The following is a 19,769-nucleotide window of genomic DNA, read 5'->3' as shown; positions in this document are numbered from 1 at the left end:
TAAAGCAATTTTGGAAAAAACATAGGATTACCATATTTTCATTTCGCCAAGAAAGAACAAAAACCTAAAACTGACACTTTGTATTACCTTGTTTTCTTGAAAAGGCATTCTAACACCCCAAAAATAAAAGGGCATAATCTGAGAATTAAAAAAAAAATAATTGAATGTGACATTACAATAAACTTTCTACATTATGGGGTTCTTTTCTTGTTTTCCTGAAGAATGGTAAAGCTTCATCCTAGCCCCTTTGTGTGTCTGCTCCTGCCAGGTTGAGGGGAGATGGGGAGTCTCTCTGTGCCTCAGTATCCTCATCTGTACAATGGGGATCAAAGATAAAGCTACTCACACGGTGCCTGGAGCATAGGAAGTATTCAATAAGTGTTCACCTAAAACCCGGGAAGCATTGCCATTTAGGATCAAGCTGACTCCCAGCTTCAGACTGTACCCTTACTCCTCCACACTGAGAATTCTTTAAGACATTCCAGAATATAAATGTCCCTGGTAACAACAGCTGAAAAGCGTGGACTGATCAGGGCAATACTCTCTTCCTCTTCACAAACCAAGAAAACACACGTGGTGGGTGGGAGGACCTTGGAGGGCAGGATGGAGAATGCAAGCTGCAAGCGCTGGGCAAAAAGGGCAGCTGTTTGGAAGTGCTCGAGCTGATCTCTGGGCTGTGGGTGGGACTCACGCAGCGCGGCTATTTGAGGAAGAAGTCTCTTTAGGCTGGCAGCAAATGACACTCAATGTGGCTTTCTTGTTCCAGCAGCCTTTTGTCTTCACCTTCTCCACAAAAGAGCCTCCTTTAGACAGAGATTCTACCCCCGAATCCTCACCTCTAGGATTATGAACTCTGGGATGGAGATGTCCATGTGTATGCCCAGTCTCTAGACAAGATGAGCTGTCCTCATCCTATCACAGTGACAGCTTCTCTCTTTCCCCATCCCCAGACAGTCCTTCCTTCCTCCATCCATCCACTCATCCACATCACCCATCAACCATATTCCAAGCAAAAAACAAAAGTAAAAGACATAGTTCCTGCCAAGGATATCTAACTAATCAACCTTGTTCTTAGGCCAGTGACAATGAACATATGCAGGCCCTCTCTGTTGCTTTCTCCCTGCTCCTTCTCGTCTTTAGACGTAACTTCCTCAGAGGGGCCTCCCTGACCACCGTTTTCTCATTAGATCTTCTCCACCCTGTTCTTTTCATCTGCAGCACTCATCACAATTGTAATTACATGTTTATTGGTTTATGCTTTCCATAGCTATATTTTCTTCTGATTTGTAAGCTCCATGAAGACAGGCATCACAGCTGTTTTGGTCACCAAGGATTGTGCTTGGCAATCAATGTTCTTTTGAATCAACCAGTTCTCTTGAGCCGCATATCTTTTCTCAGCGTGATGTAGGGCAATGGATGCTAGACTGGGAGTTAGAATCCCTGGGCTCCAGTCCTAGTCCCCCAGCCACTTGCTAGCTGAGTGGCCTATTGTAAGTCACCTTGTCTCTCTAGGTCATAGTTTTATAAAAGGAGGAGGTTGGATTATGATACTCAAGGTGGGGAGGGGTAATAAAACGTAACTGTTGGGGGAACAGATATGTAAATTGGAACAATATTCATTTTAGAATTTAATACAAGCAAAAGATTTCCACCAAAGCTTGAAAAAAAGCCTGCTGGATAGTGGGACTATACTGGCAATAGACCAACAAGGACAACAAAATTACTTGGGGGTCATGGGTTAAAAAAGATTGAGAAAATATGGGATTCCAGCTCAAGCAGTCCATGGTTCCAGAGCCATTTCAATTATGGCCCATGGGATGGAATAAGACACTAAGGAAAATAAGTGGGGGGTCCAGGATTGCTTGTATGTTTCTCTTTGCAGAATATGTGTCTGAATCAGGAGCAGAGCAGAACAAAATCATTCATGTGCAGGAGAGGGAGAAGGTCAGAGGACAGGTCAGTGAAGAAACGATGGGCAGTGCCCCTGCAGGCTAGAGACATCCAGCTGGGCCAGCAGAGAACAGGGTGGGGTCATCAATGGTCTCAGGAGTCACTGTTCAATGCCAGACTGAAGAGGGGGCTGAGTGAGGTGAGTAGGAGATCAAACTCCAGATCAACCGCCCAGGCTCATTTCTTAGGCAGATAGATTGCTTTCTCTCTCATCAACCCCGGGTCCCTCATCTATAAAGTCAGGAAAACAACAGAACCACCTGTGGTAAGGATGGTTGAGAGAATAAAAGGAAGTCACGTTTGAAAGCACTTTGCCCAGTGCCTGATGTGTAGAAAATGCTTCATGAGAATTAGTTCATCATCATCTTCATTACTAAATTTAGCCAATCAAAATAAGCAGGTGATAAATCTTAAGATTTCCACAAAATTAAAATAGCATCCTTGAGGCCATACTCAGTTGTATGACTAGAGCAGGCACCAAGCTAATCTCAGCCCTTAAGTCCACGGGCTCCAATTGTGATCCTTGGGCAGCAGACTCAGGCAGGGAAAGCTGGCCCAAGAAGTGAGTCTAGAAAAAGCCCTGGGCCTCCTCTGACTCCTTGGAGTGTCTTAATCATACTTCTGAACTTCATAGAGTCTTTGCTCCGCCAGGAGTGAAGAGGGACCCCTGGACGCAGAGAGATTGCCGTTACGCTTCTCCTTTCCAAGCAGCCACCACTCGATAACTGCTTGGGTAATTGGGCAGCATGAAGGCATGGCCTGTCCTGTTCACTGCTCTACCCCCAGTGCTTCTCCTGACACACAGTGGGTCCTCAGTGAGTGTGTGTTGTTGTAGGAGGTGGAAAGAGGTATCTTGCAAATAACATCATCAAGTTTCAGTAAGAGATTTCCTATGAGCATGCAGGCTCACGTAGGCTCCATTTCTTGGTTCCCATCACACGCCAGCTGGGCCCCTAACACCTCAATTTCTTCTGCTTAGAAAAATGTTCGAAGACGCTCCCCCTCCTCCCTAGACTCCCCATTCTGACTTACGCTGGATAAGCAACTTCAGATTGCTGAACAGCAACACACAACACAGCTGGGTGAAAATTCCTGTGTCCTGAAATTCCTGGAAAACTGTGATGCACAGCAAGCATTCGGAGCACGGACAGAACCCCCATTCCCAGCCCTGGAGAGTTGGAGACAGGAGGAATGTAGCAAGCAAGCAACCAGAACCAAGCCTCAATTTACTTAAGAAGGTATTTGGCTTCCTTTCCAAGCTCCCCACCCGTGGGCAGAGAGAGAGAAACCACAAGTGAATTAATTACCAGCACTTACATCACTGGCTGCTGAGCTAGGGGCTTCCGCTGCCTCCAGTGAGGGAGATCTTGCTCTTTCAGCTCACGGGGACCAGGAGGAATCTCTCCCCCAATCCCAGGCTTTGAGCTGAGCATTGGTGCTGGGACCCCCGAGAGTTCAAGGCCCAACTCCAAGAAAAACCTAGCCAAGGCACTTCATGTTTAACTCACATGGTCTCAAAGAAAAGCAAAATACAAGTCAGAATGCCAACTTGCTGATCTGGGGCAAATCACTTCATTTCTCCAGACTTGTTTCTTTCAGATCTTTGGGTCCTTGATTCTCACGGGATCCTGATGTTCTAGGAGGCAAAACATCCAAACCCTCAGGCTCAACATCATATGTAAGAATTAAGCGTCTATTTGTAGAAATTTTCTCAAATGGACACACCTCACTAAATTGAAGGGAGAAGAAAGACCAAGATGAATAGTTTTTGAAACTAAACTATATAATTTTTTATGACATTTTACTACATTCAAAGGCATGCCCCAACTTCAACCAGGTTAAGGAGGTGTACTCATTCATTTATGGACCAGTGAAGAATTTTAAGGAACTTTTCTTTGTTCCTAGTTTCCTTCGACATCTCTGGTCATCTGCTTTAATCTATCTTGTGGATTCCCTTTCCTCTTCTATCCTAAATATTAAGGTTCCCAAATGTTCTGAGGTTAGCCTTCTTCGCTTCTCATTTGCCTGGACAACCTCATCCGTGTGCAAGCCTTTTCTCACCCCCTACAACAACAACCCTGATATCTCTGCCCAGCCCTGTTCTCCTTGCTAGCACAACCTTGGCCCCCATCTGCCTCTGGGGCAGGTGTCCTACAGGTTCTGAAGAGAACACAGGATATGACAAACCAAAATATATTAGTACCCCTCTCTCGCCTTCACTCCAAATCTGCTCCTCCCACTGACTTTCCTGTCCTTGTTATACCTACAACCAGAAAAGCATGTTATCAAAACTCCTTCCCCTTTTCAGTAGTAACCGTAATGGACAATCAGTAATAATTAGTAATAATGGCTAACATTCACTGAATGCTTACTGCGTGCCAAGCATTGTTCTAAGCATTCTACATGCACTATCTCATTTAAACCTCATAGCAGTCCTAAATGGTGGGCACTATTATTATCCTCATTTCACAGATGGTTAAATAGAAATACAGAGAAGTTAGGTCCTTTGCCCAAGTTTGCATAGCTAGTACATGTCAGAGCAGGAAGCCTGAGTCCAAAACCACTAAAGGTCACACTGCCTTTCCAATTATTAGGTTTCTCTCCTTAACATCTCCGCAGTCAGCCCTTCTTCCGTCACTGCTCCCCCAGTACAGACTCTGCTCTCATCCAGACCACACAGCAGCCCCTACCTGGCCTCTCGACATTAAGCCTTCTAGTCACTGGCCAGTCCATCACGCAAACTGACCCTAGAGCCATCTTCCTAAAATTCAAATCTGACTGCCACCACTCAACTGAAAAACCTCCAATGGCTCCCAACTGTAGGAAAAAATAATGTCCCAAATCCTTACATAGGATTTAAGACCCACCCTGCCTAACTCCTTCTCTTCTTAACCCCCATGGGCCTCAATCCTTCAATCCAGCCACATTACGTACTGCAAAGTACCAGAAACAGCATCCTGCTGTCTCAGAGGGCCGCCCTGAATGCCCTTCCTCCCAGTCAACCAAAGAAAGCTTCTAAGTCTGGCCCAAGAGTTGCCACTGTGAAATTTCCTCCAACCAGACTCCACCCCAAGTAGGGTGGAACATTCCCTTGGGAGCTAAGCCACAAACATTCTATCTAGCATTTTAACAGCTCTAATATGTATCACACCTTGTTGCCTGAGAAGCTTCCCTACTGGACATAAGCTCCTCAAGGGCAGGGACCACACTGGTACATAACAGGCACTTCCTCTGTGAATGTCCAAAGAAGGAACTTACTCCAATAAACAGATGGCCTATTCCAATAAATACATGATTATAGAGCACTGCTTTGCAAATGCTTGAAGATACTTCAAAGACTTTGTTCTCTTACATAATCCAAAGTTGCCCCAGCAAATGCCATGATTTTTATGCTGAAAGAAGCTCTGAGATATAATTCCGAACAGTGAGGCCTCTGAAGGAGGGAGGTGTAACCGGAGTACCTTCCCATGGGGCCCTCCAAAACCACCTGGCCAGGTCAACCAAGACCAGCACACACAGGACTGAGGACAGAGGAGAGGAGCTCAACACACGAGCCACGGGCATCAGGAACACTTTTGGTGTCAGCCTCCACCTGAAAGCCACAAGCCCCAGGGTGAGGAATTCTAACAGGAAGCCCAGGGTAACTATAGTTCAAGAGAGAGAAATGTAGACTTGAGTGGCCACCAAACTTTTCTGACCAAACTCCCCATTAGAGAAAACAATTTTACTATGTTCTCCCAACAGATGTATATTTATTTATAAATAATTTGCATATAAGTTAACCATATGTTTTATTGTTTCCTTCCTATATCCCCAAAGAATGGTCTTGCAAATGCCCCCTTTTGAAGGCCCCTGATCTTCCCATCCCTGTGAAAGGCAGAGGATGTATATAAGCAAACAAAAGGCTGCTGAGATCCCCAGATCCATGGAGTCCTTGGTTTGAAGGCATATACACACCAACACACACTCCTGACAGGTGTCACTCCAGCACCTGCTACAGCCCTTCCCAGTGACAGGGCTTGGCAAAGCTATGTATTCCATGGTCCAACAGCTCTAAGCATCAGAATTCTTCCTCTGTAGCTCTGATCCCTTCAAGTCTCCTGCCCAGTATCCACTCCCTCCTTTACATGGCAGCTCTTCCGATATCCGAGGATAATTATCCTGTTCCCAGTGAGCCTCATCTTCTCCAGGGAATCCACACAAGCTAATGGGAGCTCTCCATCTCCAGTGACAACAACATGCCTGTCTCAAACAGCCATTCCACAAGCATTTACATGGTCCCAGGCTGGCTGCTGCCTATAATTGTTATAGGAAACCATTGGTTTGTAAACAACAGAAAAGTCTTTCTAGTCCGTGCTCAACTAGATCAAACCAAGCGGAATGTGTATGTGCTTGACAGATTCAATGGAAAATTCCCCACAGTAAACACGCCACTTTTCTTATTAAAAGAGAAAAGGCATTTCCAGCGGTGGTTCATGCCACTGTGGTCCAAGTCACACCTGACTTCACTGATTAAATGATTAAGCAGACATTATTGTGCTCACATCCTGGGAACCTGCATCCATCCATCACAGATGTTAGTGAGCAAATGACACACATACTTGAACGCAGACATGTATGCATACAAAACACGAATGCACTCATACACACACACACAATGTGCTTTATTATGGCAACAAACATTTATTGAGCACCTGCTTTTTTGTCAGATACCAGAGAAGTGGCATTTAGCACACAAGCCTGTATGTGCAGTAATTAACACAGGGAAACAGAGTCCCACCTTAGTTTCATGTCGTATAGTTCTCAAAGAGAGCACCTCCTCACACACACTCCTGTAACAGGAATCAAGAAAGCCAGCTGAGCTATTCCAACTTGCATTAAGGATGTGAAAGCCAAAGGGAGCCAAGAGACACATTAAAATGTAGCCACTGGTTATATATTCTACACGGGGCAAAAATAGCCCAATCTGCATTAACTCAAAGCTGAAAACTCAACATCAGGATGAACAAACAGCAAAGTTCCTACAGCAGCTAAAACCCAACTATCTTCTTCACATGTGACTGTGTGAGATGGTCATGCCCATTTCCCAGTACATGCCTGGGGTCCCCGGAGCCTGGCTGGACAATGGGACCACAGAGTAGAAGTCAGTGACTCCCGGTATATTTCAATGCTTGGACTCAAAATGATGTCTGCAGGCTTTGCCCTTAAAAGTAAACTATTTTAAATCACAAAATTATGAGATGAGTTCTCCTTTCTTTGCTGCAGTGTCAGTAAAATGACTGTCAATGGGGAGGTGGCCAAGAGCCAAGAATAGCCTGATGCTCTTTAGGGTGCAGGAGCGGCAGGGAGGGGACTTACTTGGCAGGTTTCCAGTCCATGCCAATATAGGAGCAACACCTTCTAGCCCTGCCTAATCCCTCTTCCTAGGAGACTTCTGCCCAACAGTGCCAAAAACATAGGATACCCAGGGCAACCTGGCAGAGTAGGAAGCATTTTGGCATAGGGCATATGCTTCCAAGGCCAGTCTCCAGGAGCAGCTACTCAATACTGCTTCTTGTTAGGCTTTTTAGCAAAATCTTGATGACTGTTCGGGTGTCTGACCTTGGATGCCAGGATGGGCTTGTCAAGCAAGTCCAATCCAATTCCATTTTCCTCTACTGCATAGCATTCTAGAACTTCTCATCTTATTATGGAGCCATCAGAGCTTTCTAGGGTGCTCCTTGGAAATTCAGAGATGCTGAGAACCTAGCTGGCTATGGAGGAAGATGGACATTTTAAGGGGATGAAATGAAACACAGATAATAGAGCAAGAGATGGGGCTAATCATGAATCTTTCTGAGTACAAGCCCCCCAGGAACAAAATGACTGGAGCATGAATCACCTGCTTACATCAGAATCTCTTCCCACATCAATCCCTCCCACATTGTTTAAGATTAATCACAAGCAGTTAATTCTAAATAACTCAGTAGTGTGTGTACTGCTAATGCCATATTGGAGAATCCCTTATGAATTTTACCTTGACGTGAGGGTTAATTCCTGCAAAGCATCATCCAGAAATGTTATGCCCACCCATTCCCCCTCCCACGAGGCCCATTGCAAAGGTCAAATTGCTTTAATTAGAATGAGGACCAGTGACGAAGTGGCCAGGAAGCCATCTTTGGCCTGATGTAGGAAGACCTCCCTGATACTGGTGATCAGAAATAAATTAGGCTGTCTTAAAAAGCCCTGAGCCCTCAACACTGCAGTTGACTAGAGGGTTTTGGGCAGGGGTAGAGGAAGGAATATGTTACACAGTGGAGAAGAGGATGGGAAATGAGTAGTTAGACCCAACGACCTTTAAAATCCCCTCCAAACTTATTATCCCATGATTCTTCACAACGTGGCTTGGTTTCCAGTGCATTACACTGAGCAAAGCCATGACTAGAAGACAGTATGAATGTCTTTCTGTCTTCTACATGGGTCACGGGATCTGTGCTTCAACTCTCACAAGAGATTTCTCCTTTGCACCAACCACAGTGTCCCCAAATTTCAGTGTGTCTCCTTAAAACCAAGAAGGGGCTCATAGCACATGGCCTCAGCCTAAACTCCAGTCTTGACTTTCCCGACCTAGACCAAGCAAATATACTGTGGGATGATTAGATTTTCAGAAATACCATAGGTGAGAGGCTTAACACCCTTCAAGCCCACTCTTCCCCATTCCCTTAGCCATCCAAGGCTAACCATGCAGGAGACAGAACCCCTTCCAAAAGAGGAAAGAAGCCTGAGAGAACGAGGAGGAAGGAAGAGACCACAGGTGTCTGGCAATCTCCCAGCCTTGCCAGCCCTTTCCCACCGTTTGGATTACAGATAAATGATTTCAGCCTTGCTTGTCCCTCCTCGCAAGTGGGGTACTTTGATTTGAAAGCAACTTATTAAGTAAATAAGCTGTACACTCTCTCATTGTAATTTTTTTTATTCTCCAGGGGCTACAGGCAACATATTTCCAATCATAGCTGGAGGAGAAGTTATAGAATTGTCTGGAATGCACTGTCTGTAAGAGTGGAGACACTAGCCCCAACATTGCCGACAACCACAGGACCATTGAGACTGTCCTCTAAGGACTTTGCAGCCAACAGAACTATTTCAGGAGAACCAAACCAGCAGGTGAGGGGCAAAAACGTCAGGAGAGAATTGGAGTCTCATAGAGAAACTTGAAGGAAAACCTCCCCAGAGTCATTTTCTTAGCTGCAAAGATATCGTACTTCAATGAGAACCTCAGTAAAACCAAAAGGATCCTAAATGCATTTCACAGCTTAAACCAGGAGCTTCCTGTCGCCTACAGCCCATGTCCCCGTCTTTCTTTCATCTTCACCTCTTTAGGCTCTTGCATACCCTTACAGAGCACAGCATTTTCCCCCTGAAAGAGCTGAAAGCACGCACAATTTCTATACCGTGTGCAAAGTAAGTTTCATCACAGAGTAAAGCTTGGTAGTTTGGCTGGATAATGATAAGATGAATTTGTTTTTAAAAGCCGCTGGTACTGGTTCCTGGGTATTTAAAAACCAAATTTTTTTTAAACTTTGGAAAATATATTATTTAGGAATGTTGTGGATAGCAGTGGAGGTCTGAGAACAGATATAGACGATGACACATTTAAAGGGGGCCCCATATTGCTTCTAAATAGGTCACCCAAAGACATCAATTTCTGGAAGACAACAGCAGCAATGACAACCCACTGGCACTGTCAGTTCTCAAACAGATCACGGAGAGAGGCCTGCAGAGCCACGCTTTGTCCCTCTCCTCTGTCAGCCACAGCCTGTCACCTGTACCACAGCCCCTCAGTGAGCCATGGCAACCGAACATCCCAACTTCAGCTGGGAAAATCTCAGGAGGGAGACTGGAGTGCTCCGTCTGTTTAAACACCAGGTTGTTCCTTTAAATCTACAGCCAACATTTCCCAAACACTTCTTCTCTTTACCCCCTGGATATCATAGATGTCTCCTCCTTCCGCTATGCCTTCCAAAATGATATTCCCATATGCCCTTCATCCTCCCACTCTCCCTCTCCATGGCTTTTCGCGCCCTGTTGGTTATGAAGTGAAGAAAAATGCGTCTGTGATGAAGGGTCGTAGGTCATCGGGGAATCACTCATACACCCAGAGGAACATTGCTGTCACCGGACAGCAACAAGTCTTCTTAACAGAGGCAGATCCACAGATGTGGGGCCAGCAGCTTATGATATTGGGGGTTCCTTAAGGAAAAAAAATTAACAAACACAAAATTAGGCATGAGGTCTTAGAAGAGGCCCATACAAATGAGGATAAATGAAAGGTTTAGTTTCATGGTAAATCCGCCTCTGTAATAATGCCCCTCTTTCCCACACACACACAAAGGAAAAGAGAAGAATAAACAAAGAAAGGGAGTTTGGTTTTGTTATCTGCACAGAGAGTCAGAAGGCAGCCAGAGAGCAAGGAGGGGTCTGACAGAGTAATCCATGAGCTCCATCTTTTACCCCTAACCCTGGGTGGGGTGCTGGGCACTTTCTGGTACCTGGGAAACCAAAGGTAAGTCTGAAGAGGTCATGCCGTCCAGCGATGCTCCGTGCAGTGTAGCTGTACTCCAACGGCCTCGGGACCCATGGGTCCAATCCCCAGGCACTTCATTTAAAACCAGGGTCTTGAGGGTGGGAATTGAACACTCAGATTCATTCATTTCATTCTCTCTCATATTCTTTCTCTCTAACTGGGAGGAGCAAGGCTCCTGGGACTTGCCAAGCTGATAACCTCTTGCTCCTGGAGTTTGACATTTTGCTTATCATTGGCATCCAGGGAGGCAATGCTCCATTTCATGATGGAGACACAGGCCATTTGTGTTAATGAAGGAGCAGAAATAAAATGCCATGTTGGGGATCTGGGTTCTCACGTCCCAGAGACACCTGCTAAACAGGCAGCATCCAAGCTTGTCCTCACTCCATCTACCCACGACTAGTTCAATGGCACCTCGGGTCTCGGTCTCCTCGCCTATTCAGTGGGATGGTAAGGGCTACCCTACCTGCCTCATCAGGTTGCTGTGGGGGCCAGAACATCCCATGTTTGCAAGCAAAGAGCTCCAAACACAGTCCAATTGAAACAACCATTGTCAGTGGCCCCATGCTCTTATATAGGGCAAAATGTCAATGAAATTGGATTCCATACCCTCCTGAAATTTCCCTCCTTCTATCTCTGCCAGCTCTCAAATTGGATGAAGGAAAATGGCAGAGATGGGGGTAATCAAAGGGAAGCTTCCAACCTTCTGTGAAACCACACTGACACACAGTTCCCTCTTATGTGCACCAGGACGCCAACTGCCCAGAGTCAGGACTTGTCCCTTCCCAGAGAGGATGCGGATGACTTTATACATTTCATCTCATTCCATGCTCTCAACAACTCCATAATGTATGAATTCTTATTAGCCCTGCTTTGCTGCAAGGCAGGATAGTTCAGTGCTTAAGAGTGTGGGCTCTGAAACCAGACTGTTTAGATACCAACCCAGCTTTGCCTCTAATCAGCTGTGTGACCTTGGACAGTTATTCAACCTCTTGTCCCTCAGCTTCCTTATCTACAAAATGAGATTCATAATAGTGTGTCAAGAGTGGTTGTGAGGGTTATAAGAGCTAATACATGCAAAGCAGTTAATACAGTGCAGGCAGGGAGCAAGTGCTGTGATGGTTAGCTGCTATTATTTTTATTATTACTATTATTATTATTACTGATGAGGATACTGAAGCTTCTAAATCCTTCTCCAAACATACAAAACTTGTAAGTGGACAAGCCCAGATTTAAGTCCACATCTTTTTTCACTCTAGAAGCCATGCTCTTAACCACTAGACTAAACCGTGTTCAAGTTCCAAATATCTCGCCACTCAGTTTCCTCATCTGTAAAATGGGCTAGTTAATGACATCATCCACATAGGAGTGTTGTGAGGATTAGATGAGACAACGCATATAAAGCACCTAGGACGTCAGGCACATGGTGGTGCTCAATGATAGTAATAATAACATCATTGTTACTTTTGCCCAAGGAAGGGAACCTGACCTTCAGAACCCCATTCCAAAGCCTCTCTCACTCCAGTTCTACCTTGGGGGCCTCCTGCTCTGACTCAAGCTGCGGGGCCAGTGACTGCAGGGTAATGGGAGTCATCAGGGAGGGCACATTAGTCCCATCCCCCAAGCACAGCCCACACTCCACTCCTCTGTCCTGTGAAGGAGGGAGAGGACCCAGCTGATGGGCAGCTGCCCCAGGAACTGGAAACCATCTTTCTGGGACAGCCTGCGAAGGGAGATAAGGGATTTGAAGATAATTAGCCCCCAGTGCTGGGCCTGTGGTGTCTCATTACCAAATGCAAATGCAAGTTCATGTGCCACTCAAGCCTCCTGGCAAAATGCCTGCGTGACCCTCAACCTTGCTGAATTTGGACCGAAGCATAACTCAAGGCCCACCCCCTTTGCAGCCTGCAGCTGATGTGCAGGCTCTGCAAAGGCAGAAGGCTGCTCTCACTGCTCTGAAAGGGGAACAAGGAAGAAGGGTCTTATTTCTTTAAAGGAGGCAGGGATGCAGGGGGGTGGGGGGGGGGGAGATTGCTCTTCCCTCGCAGTTAAAAGAGGGATAATTGGAGCAAGTGGCTGCTGCTGCTCTGCCATTTAGCATACAGCATACCCAGGAAATCTCACTTGGTAATCAGGAGGAGAGGAGGAAAAAGGAGCAATCAGACGCCTATTCAGGCTCCGTTTAGCGGCAGCCCCTGCTGGCTGGCTGGCTGGGCTGGTGGAGAGCCGGGCTGGTGGTACCCTAGTGGGGAATCAAGTCTCAGAAGCAGTGGTCCTCCTTTGTGCACATTTTAAGGCCTTGCTTCTGTGCTAGGGTCTCCATAGCAGGAAGAGGGATTCTGAAGGGAGTTAACCTTTACTCTCAGATTACTCATCACTCCCTTGCAGTCCCCCACCCCCATTCAGGGGTTGACACAGATAAGGACAAAGCCACAGTTACAATTCCAGCAGGATGTGCACTGCGGAAATGGAGGGGAGACGATTGTGTTTTTACACAAGTGCCCAAAACAGGAGGATCCAGTTGGGGTAATCGCTGGTAATTACAGCATCCACTGTCTTCGGCCCTTGGTAAAGGCACAGGGGTAAGCACTTCCTCCTGGAGTACCATTCCATCCTAGTTCTAGCTGGTTTCCATCCTACTTCCATCCTAGTCCGGCTTTGAGAAATGGGAGAAGAGTCACAAAATTCTCAATAAAAAGAAAAGTGATTGAAATTCACTTTCCGGAAGGCATCCCAAGGCCACACAGTGGTGTTGAACCATCAATCAAATCAACCCGAGTAGCATGTCAGTTTCAGACAGCAGGAGGGATGGAAATGGGAGGCTAGTGGGCAGCACACAACAGTGTGCTTGTAATAAAGCTCTGGCCTCTGTCACCAACACCCACCACTGTACTTCACTGTAGGATCCTAACACCTGAGACAAGACAAGCAGCTTCCAGTCTGGGCACCTGCCTAGGTCAGCAGGAAAAGATAGCAGACAACAGACCGACCTTTTTTTTCTTTTTTTGCCAACTGAATAAGACCTCATGCCTCTTCACTGAATTAACCTAAAAACGTGGACACAAATGATATGTGACAAAGGTAGGAGATCTCATGTAATGAGATCTGGGAGTAGAGGTCAAACTATGAAGCCTTCTCCATCTTTCCCTGGCCCCACCCCACCCAGAACAGGCTGACTTCACGCTAAATGAACTCTTCAGGGAGACTGGTACTGAAGTTTGCACACCTTGAGAAACAATCAGTTCTTCCATATCACCAGAAGATTGTTAAGAAATTCAATACATGCACATTCATAACTAAGAATGGTTTAAAAATAAACAATCAAGTTTAAACTCATTTCAAAGTAATGACAAACTCTCAATGACCCGTGAGGGGACTGCTCTCTAGTGGGAGCTGAGGATACGTCCTCACTGCCCAGGGAGCTTAAGGCTGCCTACAACAGGACACACTGGGCTTAACAGAAGGCCAGGTGAATATGCTTTGCCGTAGCTCAACTACATTCCAAACCAGATGTGCATAATTTTAAAATCATTTTGAATTATCCGCACTTCTGTCCTCCAAGACTGACTGAAAAGATTAAATGTCAACATGAACAAGTCTGAAGCTGAGCACCAAAACATTTTATTTATAAACATAACACCTACAAGTAAAAATCTTGGACCCCTTCCCCCTCTGTTGTGTGCCAGAATGTTCAATGTGACCATTAATTGGGTTGGAAGTCTTGGGATGAAGTTTTCCCATGTAAGCTGTGTGGAGTTCAGTCTACAGCCAGAGCTAATAGCCTTTCACCACATGAAAGAGAAGATGCTGCATCCATAACTCTTACCCCTAGGCCCAGTTCTTCCCTAGCAACGATCTCTGGTATCTTCTGGGTCTTACCTAGAGAGGATACCCAATGGGGTATCAAAATAGCCCAAAGCCCATTAAAGAGAGGGGCCCATCTCTGCGTTCTTCCTGGGGTGCAGCATGGAAACATTTTGGAGCCATCAAAGTGTGGGAAGCCAGACAGGCCAAGCAAACATCCATGCCACGGCATGTTAGAAGCTAATGGACCACAGAGAGCGCCTCCAACAGGCCCCAAACACATCCATCTGAAGCTGCTGGAGCCTCCCCAGCTCTTCCTGCTCTTGAACTGCTGAAGCATGAAGTACAAAACGGATCTTCCATGCCACGTGCAAGCCCTCACACAATCAAATGGCACAGCCCATCCTGCAAATTGGGACAATCAGATGCCTGGTACACAGGACCAACTGCTGGCAATAAGTCCCCTGATTTCAGTTCTGTGACATGTGCAATTTAAAGTTGGGGAGGGAGGAGCGAATGGATGCCTCCTCATTACCCGCTTCGCCACATTATCTTTAGGAAAATGGGTAGGCATTAGTTTAAGCTATTTATCTTGTTTTATGCAGATCTGCTTGACACTTAGCAGCTGCTTTGGTTATTTCCCCCCTATTATTTTACAGGTGAGTCTTTCCTGCTTACTCTCTAAAAATTAACTATGTGTGGAGAGAACATATATTTTCTAAAAGCCTGTGATGCATTTTTGTGATTGATTAGACATGATGACAATTACCAGGATCAACAGGCTCCAAGTTATCAACAGTAAATTCTGAGACCTCCCCCAACATCCGGCCTCACCTCAACCTTTGCACTCCTCTATTCCCATCCAACCAGGTGTCACTGTTACTACAGAGCTTATCTACTCTATTTATGCAACAGGAGAATAAATGAGCTATGCTGTGTGTTTGCCTTCTACAGATAGTGGTATCAATCCATCGCCACAAGATCATCTGAACCCTGTAGAAAGAACATCATTAAAATATACATATTGCATTTAACTATTAAAAAAAATTGACCATCTATAATCTACTCGGAAGAAATTCTGCTGGAGACCTAAAACACACACACAAAACAAAACCAAAAAAAAAGGAGAGACAAGACAAATTGTATACATACAGAGTATAGAAATTTTTCCTGCAGAAAAGTGCTGATCCGGACCTGCCCAGAGGAAATGAGTTCTTTTTAAACACAAAAAATGCAATCAGGGATAATCAGCAAGTTAACAACACACTTGCAAACACCCTGGTCCCTAGAACGGAAGAATGCCAGCTTTCAATGCAAGTTCTGAGAACAGAACAGATCCTTTGGGCAAATGAGAAAACAAGTGATCATGTCAGCGTCTTCAGGAAGAACTTTCTCTAAAGCCATGTAGCATTGGAACAGCAGTCAGCTCCAGAAGGCACCTGCTTGTGAGTAGCATTTCAAACCACATTCCCAAAGTGGCTGTGTTGGTTGGGGTTGCCTCGGCTCCTCTTCCCCATCCCTTTTTCCAATGGGTTCAATGGGGAAAAACAGAAACCAGAAAAGGACAACATGCATGTCTGGCATCTTCCTCTCCTGCAGCCCACCCACAGGAAGGGAGATACCACGCCCCGCCCAGTAGCCCATGCATGACCTGCAAGGAGGCCTCCAACAAGACCCCCAAAGTGTCCTAGTCTCCACCGTGGATAACCTGTGAAATAAACTTTGTTCTGATTAAAAAAAAAAATTGTTTTTAAACATCTCCTAGTAGCTAAAGGTTATGTCAACTACAACCTGCTTTAGGGGTTGGGCTCTTCTGGGAAATTTGAGGAACACCTGCAGATGCTATTTTGAATTACAAATCTCAAGGCAGTGGTGCCTCACCTGAAGGAAGAGAGCCTGGGAGTCAATGCTAAGACACTTACCTGGCCCCACCTACCTGACCTCCCTTGGCCTGTTGGTTCTCAATCTTGGCTACACAATGGAATCACCTGGGGAGCTTTAAAAATATGCGGACACTTGGATCCCAGCCCCAGAGATTCTGATTGACTTGGTCTGGGCTGTGGTCTGAGGGTTTTTCAATTCTCCCAGGGGATCCCAATGTGCAGCCAAGGCTGAGAAGCACTGTTGTGCCCTGTACCAACCCATCACCTCCATGAACAGACCAACATGTGATAGCAGCACAACCATCTCCAGAAGAATCCAGGGCTTACCTCAAAAACCTCCCAGCACACATGCTCCTAAGGCCAGTTGTCACATACTTGGTTACTTCAATGGTTCCTCCTACTGAAATCTAGGCCTTTAGTAAGCCCAGGAGTTCAGGATTCTGGATTTTAAGTATTTTTCCAAGTATAGTCTGGGCCCCTTCTCTCAGATCTAATCTCAAACAGCCAGAATTTGGTGAATAAGGGGAGGGTAGCCTGAGCCCTGGGGGCCCCTCCTTCTCTCTCCCTGGGAAGTTGGAGTTGAACTTGGGAAGTTCCCCACGGCTATGCTGAGTGTTGTCAGCTTCCTCCAGGACTTGGCTGGACAAGGCTCCTGTCAGTCTCTGTGCCTTCTGGTGCCATTCTCAGTACTTGGAGAGGAGAGGGCAGGAAAGATGAACTTCATGTGAAAAATCCTAGTGCTAGAACAAAGATGTGAAAAGGCCTATTCCCAGATGCCTTGTCCACCCTCTGGACGCCTCCCAGAAGATTGTAGGATTGTGGGAGGAGGGGCACAGCAGCAGGGTTGGGTTTACAGAGGGGTCACGTGTGGACCTACAATCCATCCACCTTCATTCTTCTTTGCACAGGCATTCCTTATGCTGAGGATCATAAGGAGGAAGTGATGGAGAGTTTCCCATCCATCCCCAAGGGTCCAATTCTCAAAGGATTAGAAGGGACAGAGATAGCCACTTTGCCCATTTCTATGTGATTTCTTGCCCTGTGCTGATCTTGCTAAGCTGTGCTGTGGTGGAAGGCACTGAGCGGGAGCACAGATTCTGCAGTCTACTCCATCTAGCCCTTTGAGTATAGCCAAACATTTGAGGAAGAAGCTCATGGTTGAGTAGCCAGGATTCTCTTGCTGCTGAGATCTGATGGATTTTCCATTGAGAGCAAGCAAAGGATTCCCAACACCTCCTCAGGGAAAGGGACTCAATTATCTAACATGAAGCTAAAGAGGCACTTCAGTGATAGAGCTGGTTTCTTTCAGGGGTCTTGGCCATCACCCAACCCAGTAGGTGGGTCTCTAGCAAGGGATAGGGAAGAGGACCTTACCTTCGGAGCAGAGCTTGCCACCATAGCCAGTGGTAGAACAGTCACAGGTGGGGTGGCCATCCAGGAGAAAGCAGATCCCACCGTTTTCACAGGGACCCTCGCCGCAGGGTCCCTCAGCATCCAACCGGACGCCCTGGCTCCCCAGAAGCCGAGGTTCTGAGTTGCCATACTTGAGATCTAGGATTAATCCCCTGAAGCCGGGCATGGCCTGTACTCCATCAAGGGTCAGGGCAGAAGGTCGTATGTCTGCGGGGACTCCGCCGAGGAACAAGTCACTGACCACATCCATGTAGGGCCGCTGGGGCTGCAGCTCCCCAGACTGGCCCTCACCATCAAGCACCAGCACCGTGCGCAGGCGGTCGCGGCTCACCATGAGGAAGTGCCAGCTGCTGTCGTTCACCTGTTTGTTGGACAGCACGGCAGTCTCGGCGCAGTCCATGCTGAAGCGGAGCTGCACGCGGCCATCCACCAGGGAGAGGCAGAGGAAGTCACAGACACCGCCATCGTCCAGGTAGAGGAGCAGCCCCGTGGAAACATTGGTCTTGAACTGAAAGCTGAGGTCGCTCCGCGTGCTGGCATCCCAGCGCAGGTAGCGGGCCCACTGGTTGGGGAGGCCCATGAACTCGAGGCCCAAGCAGAGCCCCAGCAGTGACCCCAGTAGGACGCTCACCTTCAGGGTGAAGAAAACCGAGTGCACAGTGAAGCTCATCGTGGCTGCCGGGACGGAGCCCGGAGGAGCAGATAGGCAGGGAGCAGCCGTAAGGGGACGATGCCCCTTTGTAGCGGAAGGAAGAGGAGATGGGTGGGGACACAAAGAGCACACAGGAGGAAGGAGGCACACGCACAAATATCGAGAGGGCGAGGAAGGAGGAAAGTGAAGGAGACAGCCCCAGACGGGCACGCGAGGAAGAATTTAATAAAGAGGAAGAGGGAGAAGAAAGGACAGCTGAAAAGGAGAAAGATCAGGTGGGAAAAGTAAAGGGCTGGAGTGAGGAGCAAAGAGTCTTTCTCCAAGAAAAGATCTCAGCTATCCATGCGGATCCGGAGGCCTTGATTCGAGGAGGAGAAAGTGCGCGGCGGTGGGAGCCTTCAGCAATGCACTCCTCCCAAAGGACCCCCAAATGCCCCAGCCAGGGAGGCTGGGGAGAGGGCTGGGCTCGGGGGTGCCGTGATGGAGGAGCCGCGAGCGGTGAGGTGAGCCAGGGGAAGGTAAAAACAGGCCAAGGACCAGTCCTCAAGGTCTACCTCCTAGCAGCAGGGGACCGCGGGGAGTGCGGCAGCTGGAAGCTGAGTGCTCAAGCGGAGCAGGGCCCCGGGCAGAGCGGAAGCAGACTCAGGCTTCATGGTGCCGGCCGGAGGCAGTCCTGCCCATAACCTGCCTCCCTGGACTCCAGAGAAAAGACCTAGGAAGAAGAGGGGGAGAAAGGAGAGAAGGAGAGGAAGATTAGCCACGTGTCAGGAAAATATTGCATCCTATTTCACAAATATTGATGGAGCGCTGACTGCGAGCCAGGCTATTCTAGCGATTCCCACAGCTCTTGATGCTTCAAGCAGGAGAGACCCCTTCCAGGTCCTTCCAGAGCCACTGCGGGACCCTGAGCTCAGCTCCTAATGATGCACTCAGTTTTTCCATATGCAAAAATAGGATAAAACCCCAAAGCCATATCAGCACATTTTTACAATATTCATATCACAGGGTTGCACAGCCAAAAATTATTTTTAAGATAAGTGCTAACATCTTATGCATTCAAATACACATATGTACTTATTTACCTATTAAAAGGCATGAAAATGACATAGATTTTTCTTTTTCAATTTAACAATTCCGTGCTTGGGTGTAGGTGGCCTAAGACTGACTCCCACCTTTAAATTTGTGAAAGAAATATTTATAAAAATCAGTGAAAATAAATTAGAAAGTGAGTCATGAGCAAAACAACCCCTGTCTCTTACTAAATGTTGGCAAAAAGCTCTTATCGGAAAAAAATATGTGCTTTGAGGCTTAAAAAACGAGGCTGAGTTTGAATCCTAGTTTTGGTATGTGGAACACTGAGCAAACTTCTTAACCTGTATGAGCTTCTATATCCTCATTGCTAAAGCAGAGGAAAATAGCCTCTTTCTAAGTTTGGAGAGAGGATTAAATGAGATCATCTATGGGAAGATCCTAGCATGAGGCTGTGTACATAGTAGGCGATCAA

The 19,769-nt window shown here is 46.8% G+C and overlaps 1 protein-coding gene across 1 annotated transcript in view; it reads right to left on the bottom strand.

The window, feature by feature from the left end:
* Nucleotides 1-18,283, bottom strand: part of NRXN3 (neurexin 3) — a 1,439,365-nt gene extending 1,421,082 nt beyond the window's left edge. The window contains exon 1 of the mRNA XM_046647541.1: nucleotides 17,575-18,283. Coding sequence (XP_046503497.1) covers nucleotides 17,575-18,283 — 709 coding nt within the window. The remainder of the gene's footprint in view (nucleotides 1-17,574) is intronic.
* Nucleotides 18,284-19,769: the final 1,486 nt, after the last annotated feature.

Source organism: Equus quagga, chromosome 20 (genome assembly GCF_021613505.1).
Source record: "Equus quagga isolate Etosha38 chromosome 20, UCLA_HA_Equagga_1.0, whole genome shotgun sequence".
Classification (NCBI taxonomy): domain Eukaryota; kingdom Metazoa; phylum Chordata; class Mammalia; order Perissodactyla; family Equidae; genus Equus; species Equus quagga.
Note: the sequence above shows the minus strand (reverse complement) of the source record. Positions and strands in the feature narration are given on the sequence as shown.